This window comes from Entelurus aequoreus, linkage group LG08 (genome assembly GCF_033978785.1).
Source record: "Entelurus aequoreus isolate RoL-2023_Sb linkage group LG08, RoL_Eaeq_v1.1, whole genome shotgun sequence".
Classification (NCBI taxonomy): Eukaryota; Metazoa; Chordata; class Actinopteri; order Syngnathiformes; family Syngnathidae; genus Entelurus; species Entelurus aequoreus.
The window spans coordinates 28,110,582-28,131,493 of NC_084738.1; the positions used below are offsets into that span (position 1 = coordinate 28,110,582).

The window sequence follows — 20,912 nt, forward strand, 5'->3', positions numbered from 1 at the left end:
GGGGAAAACACTAACACATCATCCAAATAACAGCACACTAAGGAAGTTCTGGTCCCCAAATATCCCTAGCATCATTCTCATGAACGTTGCAGGACTATTGCACAGACTTTTTATCATCTGGGTGCATTTCAACATTGTAGTACCCGTAAGTGAGGTCCATTGTCGAGAAATAAGCGTTACCACCTAAGGCAGCCAGAGCATCGGCTGTGTGGGGGAGCGTCTTTTACGGTGCACGCATTGAGCTAGCGGAAGTCATTACACATCACCAGACTTCTTCCAGACTAACACCAGAGGAGAAGCAAACTCACTACCAGACTTCCTGATTATCTCCATCTTCTCCATATCATCCAAGATCCGCCTCACTTTGTCATACTGCGTTGGTGGTATCCGCCGGCACGGTAGACGAAAAGGAGTCTCATCCACCACACGGATCCGATGAAGAAATCCTACAGCCTTGCCACAATCTAACTTGTCCCTGGAAAAGATGGACTCATACTCCGCAATGAGGTCAATCAATCTATCTTTGCAAGTCGAGGAAATGTCACAAGTTCCAATGTCAATGTCAGAGAGACCAATGTTATGTAAAACTGAGTGAGGTGTGTCAGTTGTGTGTGGCTTCTCTATACTGGGAGAATCAGGCAAACTAGAGGCCCCTGTGCTTATACTGCAAATGTCATGGTCAAGGAATGGGTTAACTGCTGGCAATTGCACATTTTGCTGAAGGCCAAACTGAGGGATACCAACATGCTCAGGACTGTCAAAACTTTCAATGGCCACACATGAATACGCATCAGCTAGCTTAGCATTCCGCCTTAATGTGACAGGCTTGTCTGTGGGATTTAATTACTTTAATTGGCATCAATCCGTCATCTGCCAGCAATGCCACTGACCTCCCCACCAAAACTAAACTCGGCCTTGAACTTAGTTTCAGGATCCAACATGACTGCGCTGCCAGCCGGCAGACCACTTTTGTTGCTGTAACTTGCCCCAAACCAAATGTTCAGTCATTGGCTGCAAAGTGACTGCTCTCTTCAATTTCCCAACACCAACCTTCTCAGAGACTTCGTCCAAACCTTTCTCCCCCTCAGTCAACAAACATTTACACATTCTTTCTGGGCAGGGCTGTGGTCTCGAAGCCCTCTTTCATGCCTGACAAACCAGGAACCTCAGTAGATTGCTGCCAATAATAAGACTATCACTCTGGCCCTCGACCACCAGCATCGGCACGACCACCTTCCATCCATAGGCTTCCACTTCCAGGTCGCACACACCAGCCAGTATAGTCTTCGTGCCACCACATCCTATTAAGACAACATCAGTTTGTTTTAGCGCTGTGGCCGCAATCAGATTTTGCTCCAACAACAGAGGAGAAAGACAGCCGAACTGAGCGTGCAAGCCATTGAGCTACTGTCTAGCATCGCTTTGACTGACATTTTACCAGCCAAAGGCACATTTTCATAAAACAGTCTGTCATGAGGTTCCAACCGCTGGATGTTCTGTAAGACAGGTCTGTGTCCCTGTTTCACTTTTATCACACACACACTATATTATCAACAATATAATTTGCAGAATCTGGGGGATAACAACACAGGCCTGGCACTCGCCCCCTCCACATGCAGGCCGACTAGTTTTCCGCTTGTTGCACCGCAGGTTTAGAAAACCTAGGACACGCCACACGTGCGTGATTAGGTGCAAAACAGACAAAGCACAAACGATTGGCTCTGCAATGGGTATGAGTGCCGTGTCCTCCATCGCCACAAATGGCACAAGAGATGGATGCTCTCCCTACAGCAGTCTTACTCAATTGGGGATGCAAAAAAAGGCCCATCAGACCTCTCTGTGACTGTTGCTTCAGCATATGTTCCAACAAGGCTATGATGCGATCAAGCCGGTCAGGGGACCCCTCAGCCTGTTGTTTAGTAGCTGTAGCACAAACCCGCATCGATTGTGGCATGAACTTACTTTCAGACACCACATGACGGACTTCCTGCTGCTGGGTCGTTATGGTTGTGGCCCACCTCAGTTTAAATGGTAGTCTCTGGTCCCGGCCCGGTTGTGCTCCACAAGCTTCTCATGAACATCAGCAGCTGTCCACTGTTGCAACAGTTTACATTTGAATATCAGGGACAGCTCTGGGTCTGGGCAGTGACGAATAAACATGGCGGTCAAGTCACATGTCAAGTCGTCAAATGACTTGTTTTGTCTCTTAAGGCAGTCCTCAGTCACTTCCATAGTTCTAGTTAATCTTAGCCAGTAGTCAAAGGGATGTTCACCTGAGTTGGGTGACGTGGCATAGAAGTCAGCTAAGGGCATACTTCAACAGACGGTGTCACTAAAATGCTGCTTCAGAATCTCAAAAATTGGTCCTGGGCCTGCTGACAATAATAAGGATGGTCTACTGCGTACACCCACCCGAACTACTTCATGCGCCCTCTCTGCCAGCTTACTCAGCGCTTCCTCAGCCTGTTCTGACACAGGGATCCCCTTCTTGTTCATGTAAGACACCATTATAGCCTGCCATTCTCAAATCGTAAGGGTGTCATGACCATCCCCTTTAAAACTGACTGATTCTTTTATATCAGTTCTGACCACAACATTCAAAAGCGAAGCATGAGACACAGCATTGCATGTTGACCCATGCAGCCCACCACTTAAGCGAGACTCAATGCAGGAGGCAATACTTTCACCAATAGATTAGAATAGAATGGACTTTATTGTCATTATATTTGCATACAACGAGATTAAGGACTCCAATTTAAGGTGCAGGAGTGGAAAAAAAATGGAATAAAAATAAATCACACAAGTAGTAATAAAGGTAAAAAAATAAGAATTGATTGATTGTCCAATTTTGGATGACATGCCTGCCAAAAAGCCACCTGAGTTATCACCACCATCCCATTTCGATGCATGTGCAACATCTGGAAAAGAGTCTTCACTTACTATCGCAGGGCCAGGTTCAGGAGTAGATGAGCTGGGGCTTAACAAAAACCCTGCCCTGCCCCAACCAGGTGCTGACATTGGGGTAATCACTAAACCTCTTCCCCTCCCAAAAACATTGTCACTCGCAATTATTCATACACATCCAAAAGAAATGTACAGTGAAAGCGTGACTTTTTTTTTTACAGAAAATAAAACTTTTCTAAAATAAAAAAATATATCTCCTATACTTACTGGTCCAGAAAATAATCCACTTCGGTCGAAATAAAAACCCGAAAATGATAAACAGGTCACAGAAAGACATTGAAAAACTCTACTCACAAATAAATGCCACAGGAGTAAATAGTCCATCTCTCCATATTAAATGCAGCAACACCGCCATCTAGTGGCTAAGGCCCGTACACCTTACTTTGACAATGATGACGCACGATGCACGCGACCCGCAGACATGCGGTGCTACTGCGATAATGGCGATCTCCAGGAAATAGTCGGGTCACACCACCAGTTTACCCCCTTGCTGAATTCACTGTAACCGTCGCGATATCAAGCCTCCTGGACTCTGCGTTGTGTTTGATGTAATGATGGACAAGAGACTTGAGTGATGTTATGGACACCGTTTACTTCCTGATGTGGAAGGAAATGTGCACCAGTCAATACAGTGAGGCTCTTTACAACACACTCGATCATGGCCATACTGAACTGGCGTATTTTACAATTACATAAAACATTTACCTGATGTGGAATGGAATGCGCACCAGTCAATACAGTGAGGCTATTTACAACACACTGTGAAAAATAGTACATCAAATTAGCATCGAAGCTAATTGGCTATTCAATTGTAATTGCGCAGTACTACCCAACTCGCCTCGATCATGGCCATACTGAACTGACGGATGTAATGCCAGTCCAGCCAATTTATAGACCATGTCTAAGAGAGGGCGCTATTGAGCACTAACATAAACCCTTGTTGGAACAAGTGGGATGAAATACATACAGTAACTTGTTACATGTGCATTACACAAAAAATAAAATAAAAACTATGCTGTTTGCCACAGCACCAATCACAGTATCCACATACCTCATAATGTGCATAAATTATTTAAGGTTCCGGGCATTCCATGCAGTCCGGATTTTATAAAAATGTTTTTGTTAGACTCAAACAATCAAATTAAACAACAGAATATAAATCAAAGCTTTGTTAACTCGATTTAATTTGTCAATCGTTGCAGGCCTATCATACTCCCCCAAGCCTTTTCGAAACAATCAATCAATCAAAGTTTACTTATTTAGGCCTTAATCACAAACGTCTCAGAGGGCTGCACAAGCCACGACATCCTCGGCTCAGATCCCACATCAGGGCAAGAAATAAGTATTTATTGTACCGCCAAAATGTAACTTTAAATACAATTTAAAAGAGGAACCGGATATAAATTAATTATATAATAATAGTAACAGTACATTTTAACAATATGGAAAAAATTCATTTAGTTTTTCCCATTTACATTTTTTTGAAATCTTTTTTTTTTTTTTAGAAAGCTGAGAAAGAACAATCCAATCTTTTACACTTATTTTACCATCAGAGTGTGTGTGTGCTTTAGGTCATAAATAAAAAAAAGGTTTTTAAAAAAATTAAAATGTCCATTAATTTAATTTAAAAATCCTCAGATTTATTGGTGCACACATCTTTGAGAAATTTTGACCAGTGTTTTAAGTCAAAGCATAATCATTTTATAAATGTTATAAAGCTGGGGTACTTGAATCTTGTGTCACCAGGCAGAATTCAAACTGTAAATCCCGCCCCCCAAATCGCTGATGGTCCCTCCCAGTCTCCTCCTCACTGAAGTGCACAAACTTGCGCATGAGAGCTGTACTTGCACATGCATAGGTTGTTGACAGTCCGCGGTTACAATAACGGGGATATCATGTGGCCTTACTTTTTTTGTTGCATTTCGTGATTACTGATTAGACATTATAGGGCTGTGTCACTTAAAAAGCAGGAACGATGGTGAGATCCCAAACCTCTAGTAGAAGTTTCACTGTTATGTTACCAGCTCAGGATTTTGCATGCATGTTGCGCTGCCCATTGTTGGATTTTTCTTAATCATAATATTTCATGATCGTGAAAAGCCAAAGTCGAAATTGAGAATAAAATTTAATAATTGTCCACCCTTACCAAACTGTTCAGCAAACTTTCCGCAAGGAGGGAAACAACATTACACTTCAACACATCAAACCTTATCAGCCATTTGAAACTCTAGCATGGCTACAACAGTGTTTTTAAAGACTACGAAGACGCCTGAAATGCTAAAGAAAAGGATTGTTCCTATTGCTCCGCTGTTTGAAAAGTGCAAAAAGTTTGCCATGTCTCTTGGATGATGATTTCATCCTGAGGAATATCATAGATGAAATGGATCAGGCTCAACAAATGAATGATATCATTATGACAGGGCACCGAATTAAACCAAGATCCTACACGAAAGCTGTGAATAATGGAGATGAACTAGATGACATGGATATTGTCTCAGTAGAACAGCAAGTGGTCAACTTTCTGCAATCCAAAAAAATTGAAATCTACATTAATACCATCGAAACATCCCACTGAATGGAAGAAACCACAACACCGCTCCAGTTATCCTCATGAAACCCGTAAACAGAAAATCTAAAATGGCACTGCTGAAACAGGGAAAGAAGCTGAAGGGAACAAATGTGTACATGAATGAGCATCTCACAAAACGTGATGCTGAAATCGCCAAGAAAGCACACGACTTGAAAAACCAGGGAAAAATTCAGGGAACTTGGAGTGCCAACTGTAAAATCTACATCAAGCTGAATGGAGGTCCAGTTGCAAGATAACTTTTTGTCCATGACATCAAGGACCTGGACAAACATTAAAGTTTACACAACAACGATGATATTGGAGTCTGACGGAAAACAAACACCTAAATTCAACACCAACTAGGGACCACTAAACAAGAAGACCTAGATTCAGGAGTGCATTCACCTACACTTATAGAGATTATTGAAACAATATCAAAGATTGTTGAACAAGAAAATATGGAACTGAAAAACTTCTGCAACAAAGATCACAAAAAACAGGATTTGGAAAATGATGTTGATGAAGCATATGAACATTTTTTAAACATGTTCATAATACTTTATGACAAACATTGTCCATGGAAACAACTCTGTAGAAAGCAGAGAAAGAACAATCAACCATTGATGACAAAAGGATACAAAAATGCTTGTGATAAGAAGAATACATTACATAGAAAATTTATAACACAAATAACTACAGAGGCACAAAATAAGTACAAACTTTTTTTTTTTTTAAACTAGCTAACTAACATACTACGAACATGTAGAAAATAATATTACAGTCAATTGTTGGACAGAAACAAAAACAATATGAGAACATGGGGTATCCTTAGTAGCATTAATAAAAATGGCACTAAGAGGGATTACCCCCAATACTTCTCAGACGGAAACATAAATAGTGACAACATGAAGGAAGTAGCTGAAAGCTTCAATAATTACTTTGTAAATATTGGACTAAAATTGGAGGAAAGGATTCCAGACATAGTTTCAACGGAGGAATATAATGACACCATAGATAGAAATCCCAATTCAATGTTTGTCAATAATGTGACACAGGAGGAAATAGTTCAAATCGTGAAAAAATGCAAATCTAAGACTTCAATCGATTGTATTGAAATTGATATGGAAACGATAAAAATTTTATTGAAGAGATCTCAGGACCATTAATGTATATTAGTAACCTATCATTTCAAACAGGCAAATTCCCAAACAAAATGAAAATAGCCAAAGTTGCACCAATTTATAAAACTGGAAACAAACAATTACAAATTATAGACCGGTTTCTTTACTTCAACATTTTTCTAAAATCATTGAAAAACTGTTTAATAACAGATTAGAAAGTTTCACAAACAAAAATAGAATACTCTCTGAGAACCAATATGGATACAGAGCTAATATTTCAACTTTGATGGCTTTAATCAAAATTACAGAAGAAATTACCAATGCAATAGATGTGCAGCAACAGTGTTTATGGATCTAATTAAGGCAATTGACACAATTAATCACAATATTTTAATTTTAAAAAATTAAAACTGTATGGCATCAGAGGGTTGGTCTTAAACTGGATTAGAAGTAACTTAACCAACAGGAAACAATACGTGAAGGTAGGCGAACACACATCTACAACGCTAAATATATCCCGTGGTGTACCCCAGCGATCAATACTGGGACCAAAATTGTTCAATATTTATATAAATGGCATTAGTAAAGTTACAAAAGATTTAAAGTTAGTATTATTCGCGGATGATACAACAGCGTTTTGTTCAGGAGAGAACACAGAAGGTAATACAGAAGAAAATAAAATAAAAGACGGTTTGACAAAAACAGACTATCCTTAAACCTCAGTAAAACTAATATAATGCAACAATAGAAGGGAAAGTCAAACACAAATAGACGGAATAGAAATTGAAAGAGTAAATGAAACCAAAATTCTAGGTATATTGATTGATGCTAGTGTTACCATATCTGAGTTATTGGACAGAAATATGGGGAAATAACTACAGATGTACACTTCATTCATTAACCATGTTACAAAAAGATCAGCTAGAATAATACATAATGTTGGATGTAGAGAACATTCAAACCCTTTATTCATTGAATCGAAAATATTGAAATTCCACGACATAGTGATTTTGCAAACAGTTAAAATTATGCACAAAGCAAACTATAATCTTACCCAAGAATATACAATAATTCTTCTCAACGAAAGAGGAAAAATATAATCTTAGAGAAAAATGTAATTTAAAACTATTGTAAGCACGTACAACACTTAAGACCTTCAGTATACGGCGTGGCGAAGTTGGTAGAGTGGCTGTGCCAGCAATCGGAGTGTTGCTGGTTACTGGGGTTCAATTCCCACCTTCTACTTTCCTAGTCACGTCCGTTGTGTCCTTGGGCAAGACACTTTACCCTTTGCCTCTGATGGCTGCTGGTTAGCGCCTTGCATGGCAGCTCCCGCCATCAGTGTGTGAATGTGTGTGTGAATGGGTAAATGTGGAAATACTGTCAAAGCGCTTTGAGTACCTTGAAGGTAGAAAAGCGCTATACAAGTACAACCCATTTATCATTTATTTATTTATATCAGTATATGTAATTAAATTATGGAATGGATTAAGCAAAGAAATCAAATAATGTATAAATACGATCCAATTCAAGAAACTCTTTAAACTTTAAGTGTTTACAAAGTACAAAGAAGAACAACCATGATAAACATTCTGCATGTATTTTTATCTTTCCATTCATTTTCTACATAATCTTATGTATCTCACCATATGAAATATAACTTACTTCACTAATTATTATTCATTTTTAATGTTATTACTTATGGAGTATATTGCGAATAAATTGAGAACAGGAAGTGAACCAAAGTGTTAGCAACTTCTATGTAAAGGAAAACAGGTAGGATTAAATAAACTCTGCTTTTCAAACATGTTGAATAGAGAAACTGGAAATTGTGATGTATCATGTTGTATGCATGCATGTTCGAAATAAACTCAAACTCCTTACCTACAGCTATTGCGCAAACCTACAGTTGAATGTAAATTAAAAAAAATAATAAATACATACGTTTATATCTATGAACATAATTTATACAATATAAATGTAAATAGGTTATCAGTTATCGGTCTTGAGAAGCCGGGAGGTATTGGTATCAATTTAAAAATATATAAATTGTGCATTCCTTTAAAACCCTGAAAATGATTATCCATAAAAATCGATGACTAAGTGAGCCAATGCATTACAACACCAGTTTGAGACAAATTGCATTACTTTGTACTGACCTGATTGCCAGACAGAGGAGGAGTGGATCTCTGGCTCATAGACTGCATCCCCATTTGATTGAATTGATTCATGCCTGATAGAATACACCAAAAGATGTTACGAAAGAGATATACCAATTTATTTGGAAACAACATACAAATACTAAAAAGAACAGGACAAGCGGTAAAAAATGGATGGATGGGATGGATGGACTTGGGGTTCCTACTTTATTTTATTGTATTTGTTTATTTGACAAATACAGTGTACATTAATAGACATTACTGTAAATGTACCAGAACAACCCTTTAGGCTATTTTATATCTGTTGTCCCTGGACCGATGTTAAAAATGTTCAACCTAAAAGCAATAATGATTAAGACAACAAAAGATGATAAAAAAAAGTGCATCAGAGCAATAAGCTACTGTAGCAAATAATGCACTCACATTCAATATATTCTCATCAAATTTCAGTGTACATCAGAAATCACCGTATAGATACAATAAAGAAGTACAATTATTCAGTTAATCCAACTATACTGTACATAATACTAATAAAATTCAGACAGTCAATTAGTGTTGACATGTATTGACTTACTACAAACCATTTAAATGCATTTTAAAACATATTGTAAAAGGCTGACTCTCTAATGTGCCCAGGAAATGTGTTCCACTCTTGGAATGCTGTCACAGAGAAGGCGCTCTTTCTGAAGGAACTCTTCCCTCGTTGAACCACACAGCAAGCGCGGGCTGCTCCTCCGATTATACGCTTTGTGGTGTTCCGTACGTTCACAAATTGGCTAAGTGGAGTTGAAGATAAACCAGAGATTCGAGTATTTTATAAAAAAAATTCCCAATTTAAAGGGTGGTGTTTTTGTTAAATGGTGCAGTGGTGAAATCTGTGTTTTTTTGTCAAGTATTTCATTGTTTGATTGTATAAGGATTCTAATGGTTTTAGTGAGGTTTTATCCGCCTGTGACCATGTGGTTAAGCAGTATGTAAAATGTGACATGACCATTTAATGCAAAAATATTCTTGCTGACTGAAAAGATCATTTGGGTCTAATAAATCTGAAATTTGCTTAATTGCATTTTACTCTGTTACAAATGTTTTTTATGTGAGATTTGAATGTCAGTTTTGAGTCTACTAGTAGTCCAATATATTTGTATTCTGTAACGATTTATGAGTTTTGACAAGAAACAGAAATATTTATGTCATTGGTTAAGCAGCCATCCCTTGAAAATATGTATCATTGCTGATTACTTTCTTGAATGTGAATATTGCCTAGTTCCCAAAAAATATACCTGGTCCTTGCATCCTGTTGACCATCTGATTTGGTCCAGAGGGTCGTACAATAGATGGTTCAGGAATGGGGCCATCTGGAAAAACAGAGAAATTAATAAGTACTATGTACACAAAGAAGAGGGAGATATGCTTATTTCTTAATAACCCTTTCCAGTTTAATATTTTCCATTTTAATGCTTTAATAATTTAAATCATTTATCAAATGCAACTATCCATCCATCCATCCATTTTCTACCGCTTGTCCCTTTTGGGGTCGCGGGGGGTGCTGGAGCCTATCTCAGCTGCATTCGGGCGGAAAGCGGGGTACACCCTGGACAAGTCGCCACCTCATCACAGGGCCAACACAGATAGACAGACAACATTCACACTCACATTCACACACTAAGGCCAATTTAGTATTGCCAATCAACCTATCCCCAGGTGCATGTTTTTGGAGGTGGGAGGAAGCCGGAGTACCCGGAGGGAACCCACGCAGTCACGGGGAGAACATGCAAACTCCACACAGAAAGATCCCGAGCCCGGGATTGAACCCAAGACTACTCAGGACCTTCGTATTGTGAGGCACATGCACCAACTCCTGTGCCACCGTGCAACTAATAATTTTAATTATTTATCAAATGCAACTAATGAGTGTTAAAATAACACAATGTCAGACTGTCACACCACAGCAAGGTATGTTTACATTAATAATAATAATAATAATAATAATATTAATAATGGGTTAGATTTATAAAGCGCCTTTCTAGACACTCAAAGAGTTTTACAGAGAAGTGAGAACTCTTCATTCATCAGTGTTTCCCACACATTCATTTATTTGTGGCAGCCCGCCACGAAAGAATTAAGGCCGCCACAAAAAAAATATATATATATTTTTTTTTTTGTCCTGTCCAGCTTCTCAGGCAAATCATATAGTTGATGTAGATGCCCATATCGGCTGTTCAGATTTACTTTACAAAAGAGAAGTGTAGGATCAAGATTTTTGGAGCTCTTTGTTCAGTGGATCAGATGTTTGATGAAGCTTTGTGTCTATCTACCACCACTACTGTTTTCTGTTTATTTGTTACTGACTGTGGCAGGACACCTCTGCCTGTTTCACTTTATGTTGCTGGTAAATAACATGGTTGTAGTAGTAGGCTAAAGTTAAATTATTTAGTATGCACTAATTAAAGGGGCAGAGCTTTAAGAGACATTTTAGCTTTTATATTTTTATAAGATATATTTTTTGTAAGAACCACAATTAATAAATATATTTCAGTGAATAACTTATTGTTCAAATCTGTATATAAATATGTACATAAAGTGTTGTAATTATATTGTAAAATGGATGGATGGATGGATGGATGGACGGACGTTTAAAACAAAACTGTTATTATTAATTAGTAAGTATACATTTTTTGAGCCTTTTTAGAGAAAATCATATCATTGTAGTCAATTATGCAAAGTACTCGATGATGTCATGGTGACCACGCCCATAGCCACGCCCCCACCACCAATCTTGGCAGTTTATGGGAAACACTGTTCACTCACTCCACAGTCACACGTATGGTGGTAAGCTACATATGTAACCACAGCCGCCCTTGGGTAGACTCACGGAAGCGTGGCTGCCAATTTGCACCTACGGCCCCTCTGACCACCACCAAACATTAATTCACTTTCATACACCAGTGTGAGCAGCACTGGGAGCAAGGGTGAAGTGTTTTGCCCGAGATCACAATGGCAGTGAGTTGGATGGCAGAAGCGTGAATCCAACCTGGAACCCTCAAGTTGCTGGCACAGCCGCTCTACCCACCGCGCCACGCCGTCCCCAGATATGTGCAGTTGAATAGATAATTAGCCCATCTGAGTCCACATGTGTTCTTGCCCACTCACTTGGAGGCAGTCCAGTGGGAGGCTGACTCATCCCAGCAGGGCCAAGACCAAGACCCTGCTTCTGGAGACGGGTCCTCCTCTTCTCTTCTAGCTCTTTCTGGATTTTATAGATCTTCTCAGCTAGCAGGTGGTAGTACTCAGCCTGAAAAATGGACAAAGGATAAACTGTGAAAAAAAACAACTACAGCATTTAAAAGAAATTAAACAGCCTTCATGGCAACTTACTCTACTGTTTGCCGACTGGTACATGTCTCCTTCAACTTTTCTGGCGTAAGCCACCAAGTTTTCCATACGGCGATCCTTTAAGGCTGCAGGATCTGGAGTTGGAAAAATGGCTTGAACGCTATAGGTGAGAAAAGAAAAAATATGACATTTTGGTTTGTCAGTTCATTTTTCAGTATTACAGCAACGATGCTGATAACTACATGGTGATATGGAATTTAAACCCATCCATCCGTCCATTTTCTAACGCTTGTCCCTCTCGGGGTCGCGGGGGGCTGGTGCCTGTTCCAGCTGCATTCGGGCAGAAGGCGCGGTTCACCCTGAACAAGTCGCCACCTCATCGCAGGGCCAACACAGATATATACAACATTCACACACTATGGCCAATTTACTCGTAAAATATTATGAATATGTCACTTCCCATGAAGGGAATGAAAGCCTTCTGTTGGCGACTTTCTTGATCACATTACAGGATTACTTTCTGATAACATTGGTTTAAATATTGTCTTGCGTGGGGTACGGATCTGTTGGAGAAAAAAAAGTTACGGCTGCAGTTAAGCTAATTGAATTAAGGTTGAATCACATTGTTTAACAATAGAATTCCTGGCAATAGAAAATAAGAAGTTTTAGGACAAAGAAGGAAATGAAGGTGGAAGACACTGTGCTACGCGCCAAGTAAGTGCTGTAATAGAAGAAAAAATGTCAGCTCTCAAGGGGAATAAAGAGAAGTAGAAGTCCATATCGCAAATAGAGCTTAAAATGAATGAGTTGGAGTAAAGTCAGGGTTTCCCCTGCATGTAAACGATCGTGGCGCAACGCCACGGCAAGATTACTGCCGCCACACCTTCAAAATCCATCCATCCATACATTTTCTACCGCTTATTCCCTTCGGAGTCGCGGGTGTTGCTGGAGCCTATCTCAGCTACAATCTGGCGGAAGGTGGGGTACACCCTGGACAAGTCACCACCTCATCGCAGGGCCAACACAGATAGACAGACAAGATTCACACTCACATTCACACACTAGGGCCAATTTAGTGTTGCCAATCAACCTATCCCCAGGTGCATGTCTTTGGAGGTGGGAGGAAGCCGGAGTACCCGGAGGGAACCCACGCAGTCACGGGGAGGACATGCAAACTCCACACAGAAAGATCCCGAGGCCGGGATTGAACTCACGACTACTCAGGACCTTCGTATTGTGAGGCAGACGCACTAACCCCTCTTCCACCGTGCTGTCACCTTCAAAATAAGTTTTAAAATAATTTATTTTTTTATTTTTTACATGAAATCCCTTTTTTTTTTTTTACTTAAAAACGAATTTAAGTGATATATTGTATGAATGTATATACCGTATATAGTGTATAATGTACATACAACTGGCTATAAAAAGTTAGAAAAACAGCTCAAATATTAAAAAAAACGTTGAAATCGAGTTACCTTTTACAATAAGCAACAATTGAAACTGCATTGAACAAAGAGAGCACAGCCAACCAAGTCAAATTCCTTGTGTTAATGCTGATTGTGATTCTGATGATATAAGAAAAACATATTAATATTATTAATGGTATAATTAATAACTAAAAACACTAATATTTGTTTATAAATATACATAGAGCTTTAAAAAAAAAAAAGCATAATTGCAAATCCAAATGATCATATAATGTATGATGATGTCATATTTACCACGCCCCCTAGACACGCCCCCACCACCTTGTATGTAGTGGCAATCTCTAGGAAACCCTGAAAGTACACAAATTAATGATGTGATTGTGACTGAGCACTAGGAGGGCCGAAAAAAAGCGGTTTCTATTTATACATTTCTCAATGTGAGAATGGGGGAATTCTGTGGTTGCAGTGCAGATTTTACATACAGTAAAACGTAATAAAAACAAATAAAAACTTAACATGAGTACAGGGTTTCCGCTACATGTAATTGATTGTGGAGCGTCGCTACGGGAAAATATAAAAATAAAAGCCACCACACATTAAACATGAGGGTTTTTTTAAATTGTAAAAACCCATTCAAGTAATATATTGTATGAATGGATATACAGTATTCCCTCGCTACAACAAGGTTCACTTTACGCGGCCTCGCTGTTACACAGATTCTTTTCGTGTGTCTAATTTTTTACAGTGTCGCCTGCTTTTGTGCATTGTGTTCTGCGTCCTGATTCGCTAAGGGACTGTAGACCATTGTCAATCAATCTTGTTCATGCCATTTGTCCTGCACAGTACAGAATGCGTTCAGTTTGCCTAATTGACAAAATTGTTCAATGCGAGCATACATATATTGTACAGTACTGTAAACGAAAAAAAACATAATACATTTTAAAAAACGTGTAAACGAAAAAACATGCACAGTAAATGAAAAAAAAATTCCTGTAAATAAAAAAACATTGTGTAAACGAAAAATATATATAATGAACGAAAACACAAAAAATGGATTTCACTTAGAGCGTGTATTTTTTGTTTAACCCCAGCGTTAAACGAGAGAACACTGTATATATAGCCTATTATTTACGCAATATAATTGAGAGGGACAAGTGGTAGAAAATGGATGGATGGATGACTAGTGATGCAAAAAAAAATGTGACCACCGAAAAAATTTGGCCAATATTGACCCAAAGTAGCCTTCTTAACTAGATTTTGATGATAGAAACAGCAGTGCTGAAAAACGGATGTTTTGATGAGGTAAGCAAAACGCACTTGATTGTCGGAGTAAAGGCAGAAAGTATACCATGTGGACAGACTTAAATATAGCTGAGATATACCCGCGGACTGTGGACAGACTTAAATATAGCTGAGATATACCCGCGGACAGCGATTTACAAAATGTGCAAATATAAAGAGGACAGTAGCGCTCTTTTAAGGAGAGAAAGTGCATGTGGAGCTAGATTTATGGTAGATTTTTAGCCTGTCGTTTTTAATAAATAAAAAGTCACTAAAAGGATTGCAGAAGTCTTTAGGAACTTAAAACATTGTAAACAAAGTGCAGCCTGTGTTACACTGTACAATAATCAGAATCAGAATCAGTACTTTAAACAGCAACAATGAAAAAATAGGGCAAAACCATATGAGGGATTAAATATATGTTAATACTAATAAATAAGATTAGATTACTTTTTAAATGCACATACCGTATTTTCCGGACCATAGGGCGCACCGGGTTTTAAGGCGCACCACCGATGACCGGGTCTATCCATGTCTATTTTCATACAAAAGACTATAAGATTATAAGGCGCTTTAAAGGGGTCATATTATGATTTTTTTTCTCAATTTAAAACAATTCCTTGTGGTCTACATAACATGTAATGGTGGTTCTTTGGTCAAAATGTTGCATAGATTATGTTTTACAGACAATCTTCAAGTTGTTTTCTGCCAGTCACTTCAGGATGCGCCGTTTTGTGGGCAGTTTTATTTACGTGGCTCACCTTCGACAGCATCTTCTCCCCATCATCTTTGTTGTACCAGTGTTGTGTGCAAGGACGAGAGTTGAAGATGTGTCAAAAGATGGAGCTAAGTGTTTTAATAACATTCTGATTTTATTTAAATCAACAACAGAGCAGCATCTCCTCATCTGTGTTTCACCAGTGCAACAACAACGCCAGAAATGTGTCTCTAATAACTTAAGTTCTGTGGATGAATTATTTAAACCCACTACACCGGTAGTTTTTAGCGCTTTCATAGCGAATCTACTGACAGATATAAGTTAGAACTTTGCGCTACTTTATATTAGAAATGACAACAGCAGAGGATGGATGCCCCATAACAAGAAGATAGAGAAAAAGAAGAAGCTTATCGACTACCTCGTCGGCACGGACTACAATGGCGGACACGCACACATTTTCAGGACTTATGCAGATCCCAAATACAGATCAGCAGATACCAGAAGGTAAGAAAAGATGATTTTGCATAATATTGCAAACGCCAGATAATAGGTCTGCTGATGGGTGCCGTTTTGCGGTCCTCATAGACACACCTTAATAATATTTGTATGTCTGACTACAGTAGCCGTAATGTGCCGACAATCCATCAAGCGATGCGGCTTCAAAGTCGTACTTAAACATTTTGACAGATTTTGAGCACCGTGTGTAATGTTCTATATTCCCAATGGAACATTTAAAGTTTTGGTGTTGTTTACACTGGTCACACTCATAATTACACTATGAGCTAAATAAAATTGCTTTGAGGTCGGTAAGCACAACCAGAATTATTCCGTACAGTAGGCGCACTGGGTTATAAAATGTACTTTTTTTTTTACCCTTTTAAAAATTATACATCCATTATCACTAATTATGCAAATTATATGATGACGGCCCGATACGCATAAGTATATAGGAACTCTGTGAGAAAACCTGGAAAATAATAATAGTAATAACACCACTATGACTAGGGCTGAGCAATATATCAATTTTATTTTAAAGCATGATATCAAAAACAAATATATTGATCATATTGATATAAATTAAAGTTGCGCTGCAATCAGTGATGTTTTGATAATTTATTTTAAGCTCGATATAATAAACAAACATATAGTTCATATCGATGCAGATTGAATTTGCGCTGCAATTACTATTGTCTTGATGCGGAAGTCTCACTCATCAGTCTGTATGTGCTGAGAGCTGTGCCCCTCATCCTCCATGCACAGAAGAGGGGCGTGCAAAATCTTTTTTACCCACCTTAAAACTTGACACAAACTCCAGTATGAGAAGTGTGTGAAGCTGTGCAATAAAACAGTCTCAACAGCAAAAAGATCACTGCGAGCTTGTTTTTATATCTTATACATAAAAATGCATAAAAATGCAAAAATTTCAAGTGAATGAAGACATGTTACTTTTAGACTATCAATCATAATATGTTTGTCTCAAGGTGCCACACATTAGAACAATATGCAATAATTTACTTAAAAAATAAACAGTTTATAATGTAACAGAATCATATTATATTATAATAATGCAAGTAACCATTTAAAATAATATATTATTTTGTCATTACTGTAGAATTGTTGACCATTGTACTTTAATCGGAAGGTAAATAACAGTGTTATTCTAAATAAATAAACAAAAAATACAATGGACTCCTTTTAAAAATTAAAAAATCTAACTTAAATAGAAATTGAACATTTTAAAGTGCTTTTTTGTCCCAGTTGGAAAAATGAGGACAAACATTGTCCATCCATCCATTTTCTACCGCTTGTCCCTTTCAGGGTCACGGGGGGTGCTGGAGCCTATCTCAGCTGCATTCGGGCGGTAGGCGGATTACACCCTGGACAAGTCGCCACCTCATCGTAGGGCCAACACGGATAGACAGACAACATTCACACTCACATTCACACACTAGGGCCAATTTAGTGTTGCCAATCAACCTATCCCCAGGTGCATTGTATTTTGGTTTACTGCGACCCGACCTCGGATAAGCGGAAGATGGATGGATGGATGGATGGATGGATGGATGGATGGATGGATGGATGGATGGATGGCTATCACATGATCACAACAACATTTTTGCTTGTTTGCAAGTGTTGATGGGCTCATATCGCCCATCTGATTTGAAGCTGAAATATTACCACAATGGGACATTTGGCTTTATAATCGTATTTTTTTCCGTCCTTGTGTTACTTTGCGGCATTTCTTAATGGCGAGTCGCGAGGCTCCCTGTACTGTGAGTGTGTGGGCAGCGGCGGCGCCTCATTCCAGTCTCCACAAGACAAAGATTGTAAATGACTGAAAAGAGGAGTCACTCTGTTAAGTTAATTCAACAATTATACAAATGCGCTCAGGTGCTGAGAGCGATGCACAGAATGAGACCTCTTTTTCCCTGTTTGAAGCGAGAGAGGAACAAATGCGAAGCTCAACAATTCTGTTTGGCGAACATGACTGTCATTCAAATGCCGGAGACAGCGGAGAGAAAAAAAACCCTCAGCCAAATGCAGTTCTTTACCGCACTTAGGGCTGGGCAATAACGACGAAAACTGATATCTCGGTAGTTTTAGTCCGAATGGCAACATACAATATATACCAGTATCTTGAACAAAACATGCAAAGTGCTTAAGGTTGCCCATGTATTTTATGGCTAGATAGCCAGTGTTGAGAGTACTCAGATTATTTTTGTTGTAAGTACGGTAGTAACCTAACGTGTTGCTTATTCTTATAAAGTAATTTGTTTGCCGTTACTATGTCAAAGCAGTTTTCGCTACTTTTGTTCAGTAACGTTCAGTTTATAGCCTCATGCTTTGGCGCAGGGAGAGTTGGGAGCTTCTACTCTCACTCACTGCGTTGAAGGCCGCTGGTTGTTCAGTTTGAAATTACTCTTCAGCCACCTAGCCGCTATACTAGGTTAGTCTACACAGGCTATGAGGAGAGGCACTTTCAAGCCGAGGAGTAGTTAAACATTTGACATTTCGAGCGACCAGCAGAGAGGAATTATCGCTAGTTGCTGTGCTAAGTCACTAACAGAACTGAACAACAAACAGATGAGATTAGTGATAAAGTCGCTACAAGGAGAGATATAGGTTCTCAAGCAAATTGGTGTATGTATAAATAAAGCTGTAATCACTCACCAATAGCCAAATGCAGTCAGTGACCAAAGCATTGCATCACTCGGGAGTCGCGAAGTCGGCACCAGAGCCGCCATATTCTTTTGAAAAGTTTGCTGTGTTGCGTCATTGTGCGTCAGAGAAGCCTACGTAAACACGCAAGGGGCGGGGTTGAGCCAAAGGGAATGCCCTGTGCTTCGCCCATCAGGCGCAGAAAAGAGCAAACGGCCGTAACAAAGGCACATCAAAAGATACAAGTATGGCGGTATTGTCTCAAATATATATATATATCTTTCTAAAATATACCGATATTAAGTGTAATACTGGTATATTAAGGCCCATTCCCAATACACCCCCTCACTCACTACCACTAGCCCTCACCCTTTACCACTACACCCTCGAAATGAAGTAAAAAGGGGTAGGGCTGTAATCTTCCCTAGGAATTGGGACACCACTTGCTACGTCACTGCATAGTTAAGGCACGTAAGCGACTACATAGTTGCGTTTGCACATACATCCCACCTGGAGTTGTACAGACACCAATATTTTAGTACCAAAATGTATATCGTTATGTATTTTAATACTTTGATACTTTTCAAAATAAAAGGAGAACACAAAAAAATGTCATTATTGGCTTCATTTTAACAAAACAATTATGATAAAACTTATAATTAAACATCCATCCATCCATTTTCTACCGCTTGTCCCTCTCGGGGTCGCTGGGGGTGCTGTAGCCTATCCCAGCTGCACTTGGGCAGACAGCGGGGTACACCCTTGACAAGTCGCCACCTAATTGCTGGGCCAACACAGATTGACCTGGCCCTAGTGTGTGAATGTGATTGTGAATGTTGTCTATAAGTTTATCATTGCACCCAAAGAACATTAGAATTAAAATCAAAATGTGCATTAAACACATGGGCTTTTCTTATTGCACTCAAATAACAGTTTACAATTATTTTACATATTAGATCAAGCATGCCATAATCTAGAATTAGGTTAGAATAGAACAGAAATCTTTATTGACCTTGTATTAAATGCTTTATGATTTATGGTTGCCAATTTTGACCTGTGCTTTAAGACAAATACGATAATTAGTAAACACTGAAAACAAGGCTAAAAATACACAGATAAGACAAGTAGCATGTAATATACACATTGTTAAAGATAAAACACAAATTAAAAAGTGGGAATATGTTACAATATTCGGTCAATTCACTTGCATTATTTTACATTACGTGGGCAGTTTGGACTGCTCTAATAATTTTCAACAAGCGAACCAACTGTATGCGTGTCTCGTATCTACTGTATGTGTACCAGGGAAGCTGTTAACTATATTACCTGCCACACTTTAAGCTCCTTGTGCAGGTCTGAATGTTTGATATTTAAATGCTTACCTAAATTTGAAGCAACGATGGTAATGCTGTATTGACACACTTGGCGAGACATCTATATTGACAGTTCTGAAGCCCAAATACCTTCATATTGCCTTTCACGCACCATTTTTATTAACCAGTAGAATTGCTGTTATTTTGTCATTATTCCTTTGGACGTTTATTATGATTGTATGCGCTCAGTGTGTGCGTTTTGACCCACAAATACAACGCGCCTCGGCTGAACAACGTCACCGCCGCACGGCAGCACATGTGGATAAAAAATAACTACGGGTGTTTTCCAAAGGCATTAGTAATTTTTTTAATTAATTAGTCTCACAGTACTTTATTAGTAGCAGTGAACTGTACAACACTATAGTCCGATTACACAACAAACCCGACATCTATGGAGTTAATGGCTGAGATCGTTTTTTTTACATTCATCATGCTTCGGTTGATGAACAAACAAAGAACTACACAGAGAAGAATCTGCCATCTACGGCTGTTGTCTTTTGTGAATGTTTTGAAGGTATGTAACGTTAATGTTTTCACATTCGCAAGCTTCAAAGTTTTAGTATTTTAGTATTATTATTTAGTATTTTAGCCTAACATTAGCTAGCGTGGCTCGCTGGCTAACATTACAAACTAACATTCCAAACTAACATGTAATATACAATATAACCTAAGCAGAAATTGTGCATTTTTCTCTGGCCCTACCTGAGCAAGTCAGCATCTGAAATGGCTCACTCTGAAGGGCTAGATTCATACCCCCAACTCCTCGTTATGCCCTCTACCCCTACATGCAAAGAGTCATTGGGGCACT

The 20,912-nt window shown here is 38.8% G+C and overlaps 1 protein-coding gene across 6 annotated transcripts in view; it reads right to left on the bottom strand.

Moving 5' to 3' along the window:
• The window catches only part of ep300a (E1A binding protein p300 a), a 76,134-nt gene that overhangs the window by 24,778 nt on the left and 30,444 nt on the right, over positions 1-20,912 (bottom strand). For all 6 annotated transcript variants that reach the window (XM_062056167.1, XM_062056166.1, XM_062056168.1 and 3 more), the window contains exons 9-12: positions 12,189-12,306; positions 11,964-12,105; positions 10,094-10,168; positions 8,814-8,887 (exon numbers count right to left, since the gene is read on the bottom strand). In XM_062056167.1, the coding sequence (XP_061912151.1) occupies positions 8,814-8,887; positions 10,094-10,168; positions 11,964-12,105; positions 12,189-12,306 (409 nt within the window). The remainder of the gene's footprint in view (positions 1-8,813; positions 8,888-10,093; positions 10,169-11,963; positions 12,106-12,188; positions 12,307-20,912) is intronic.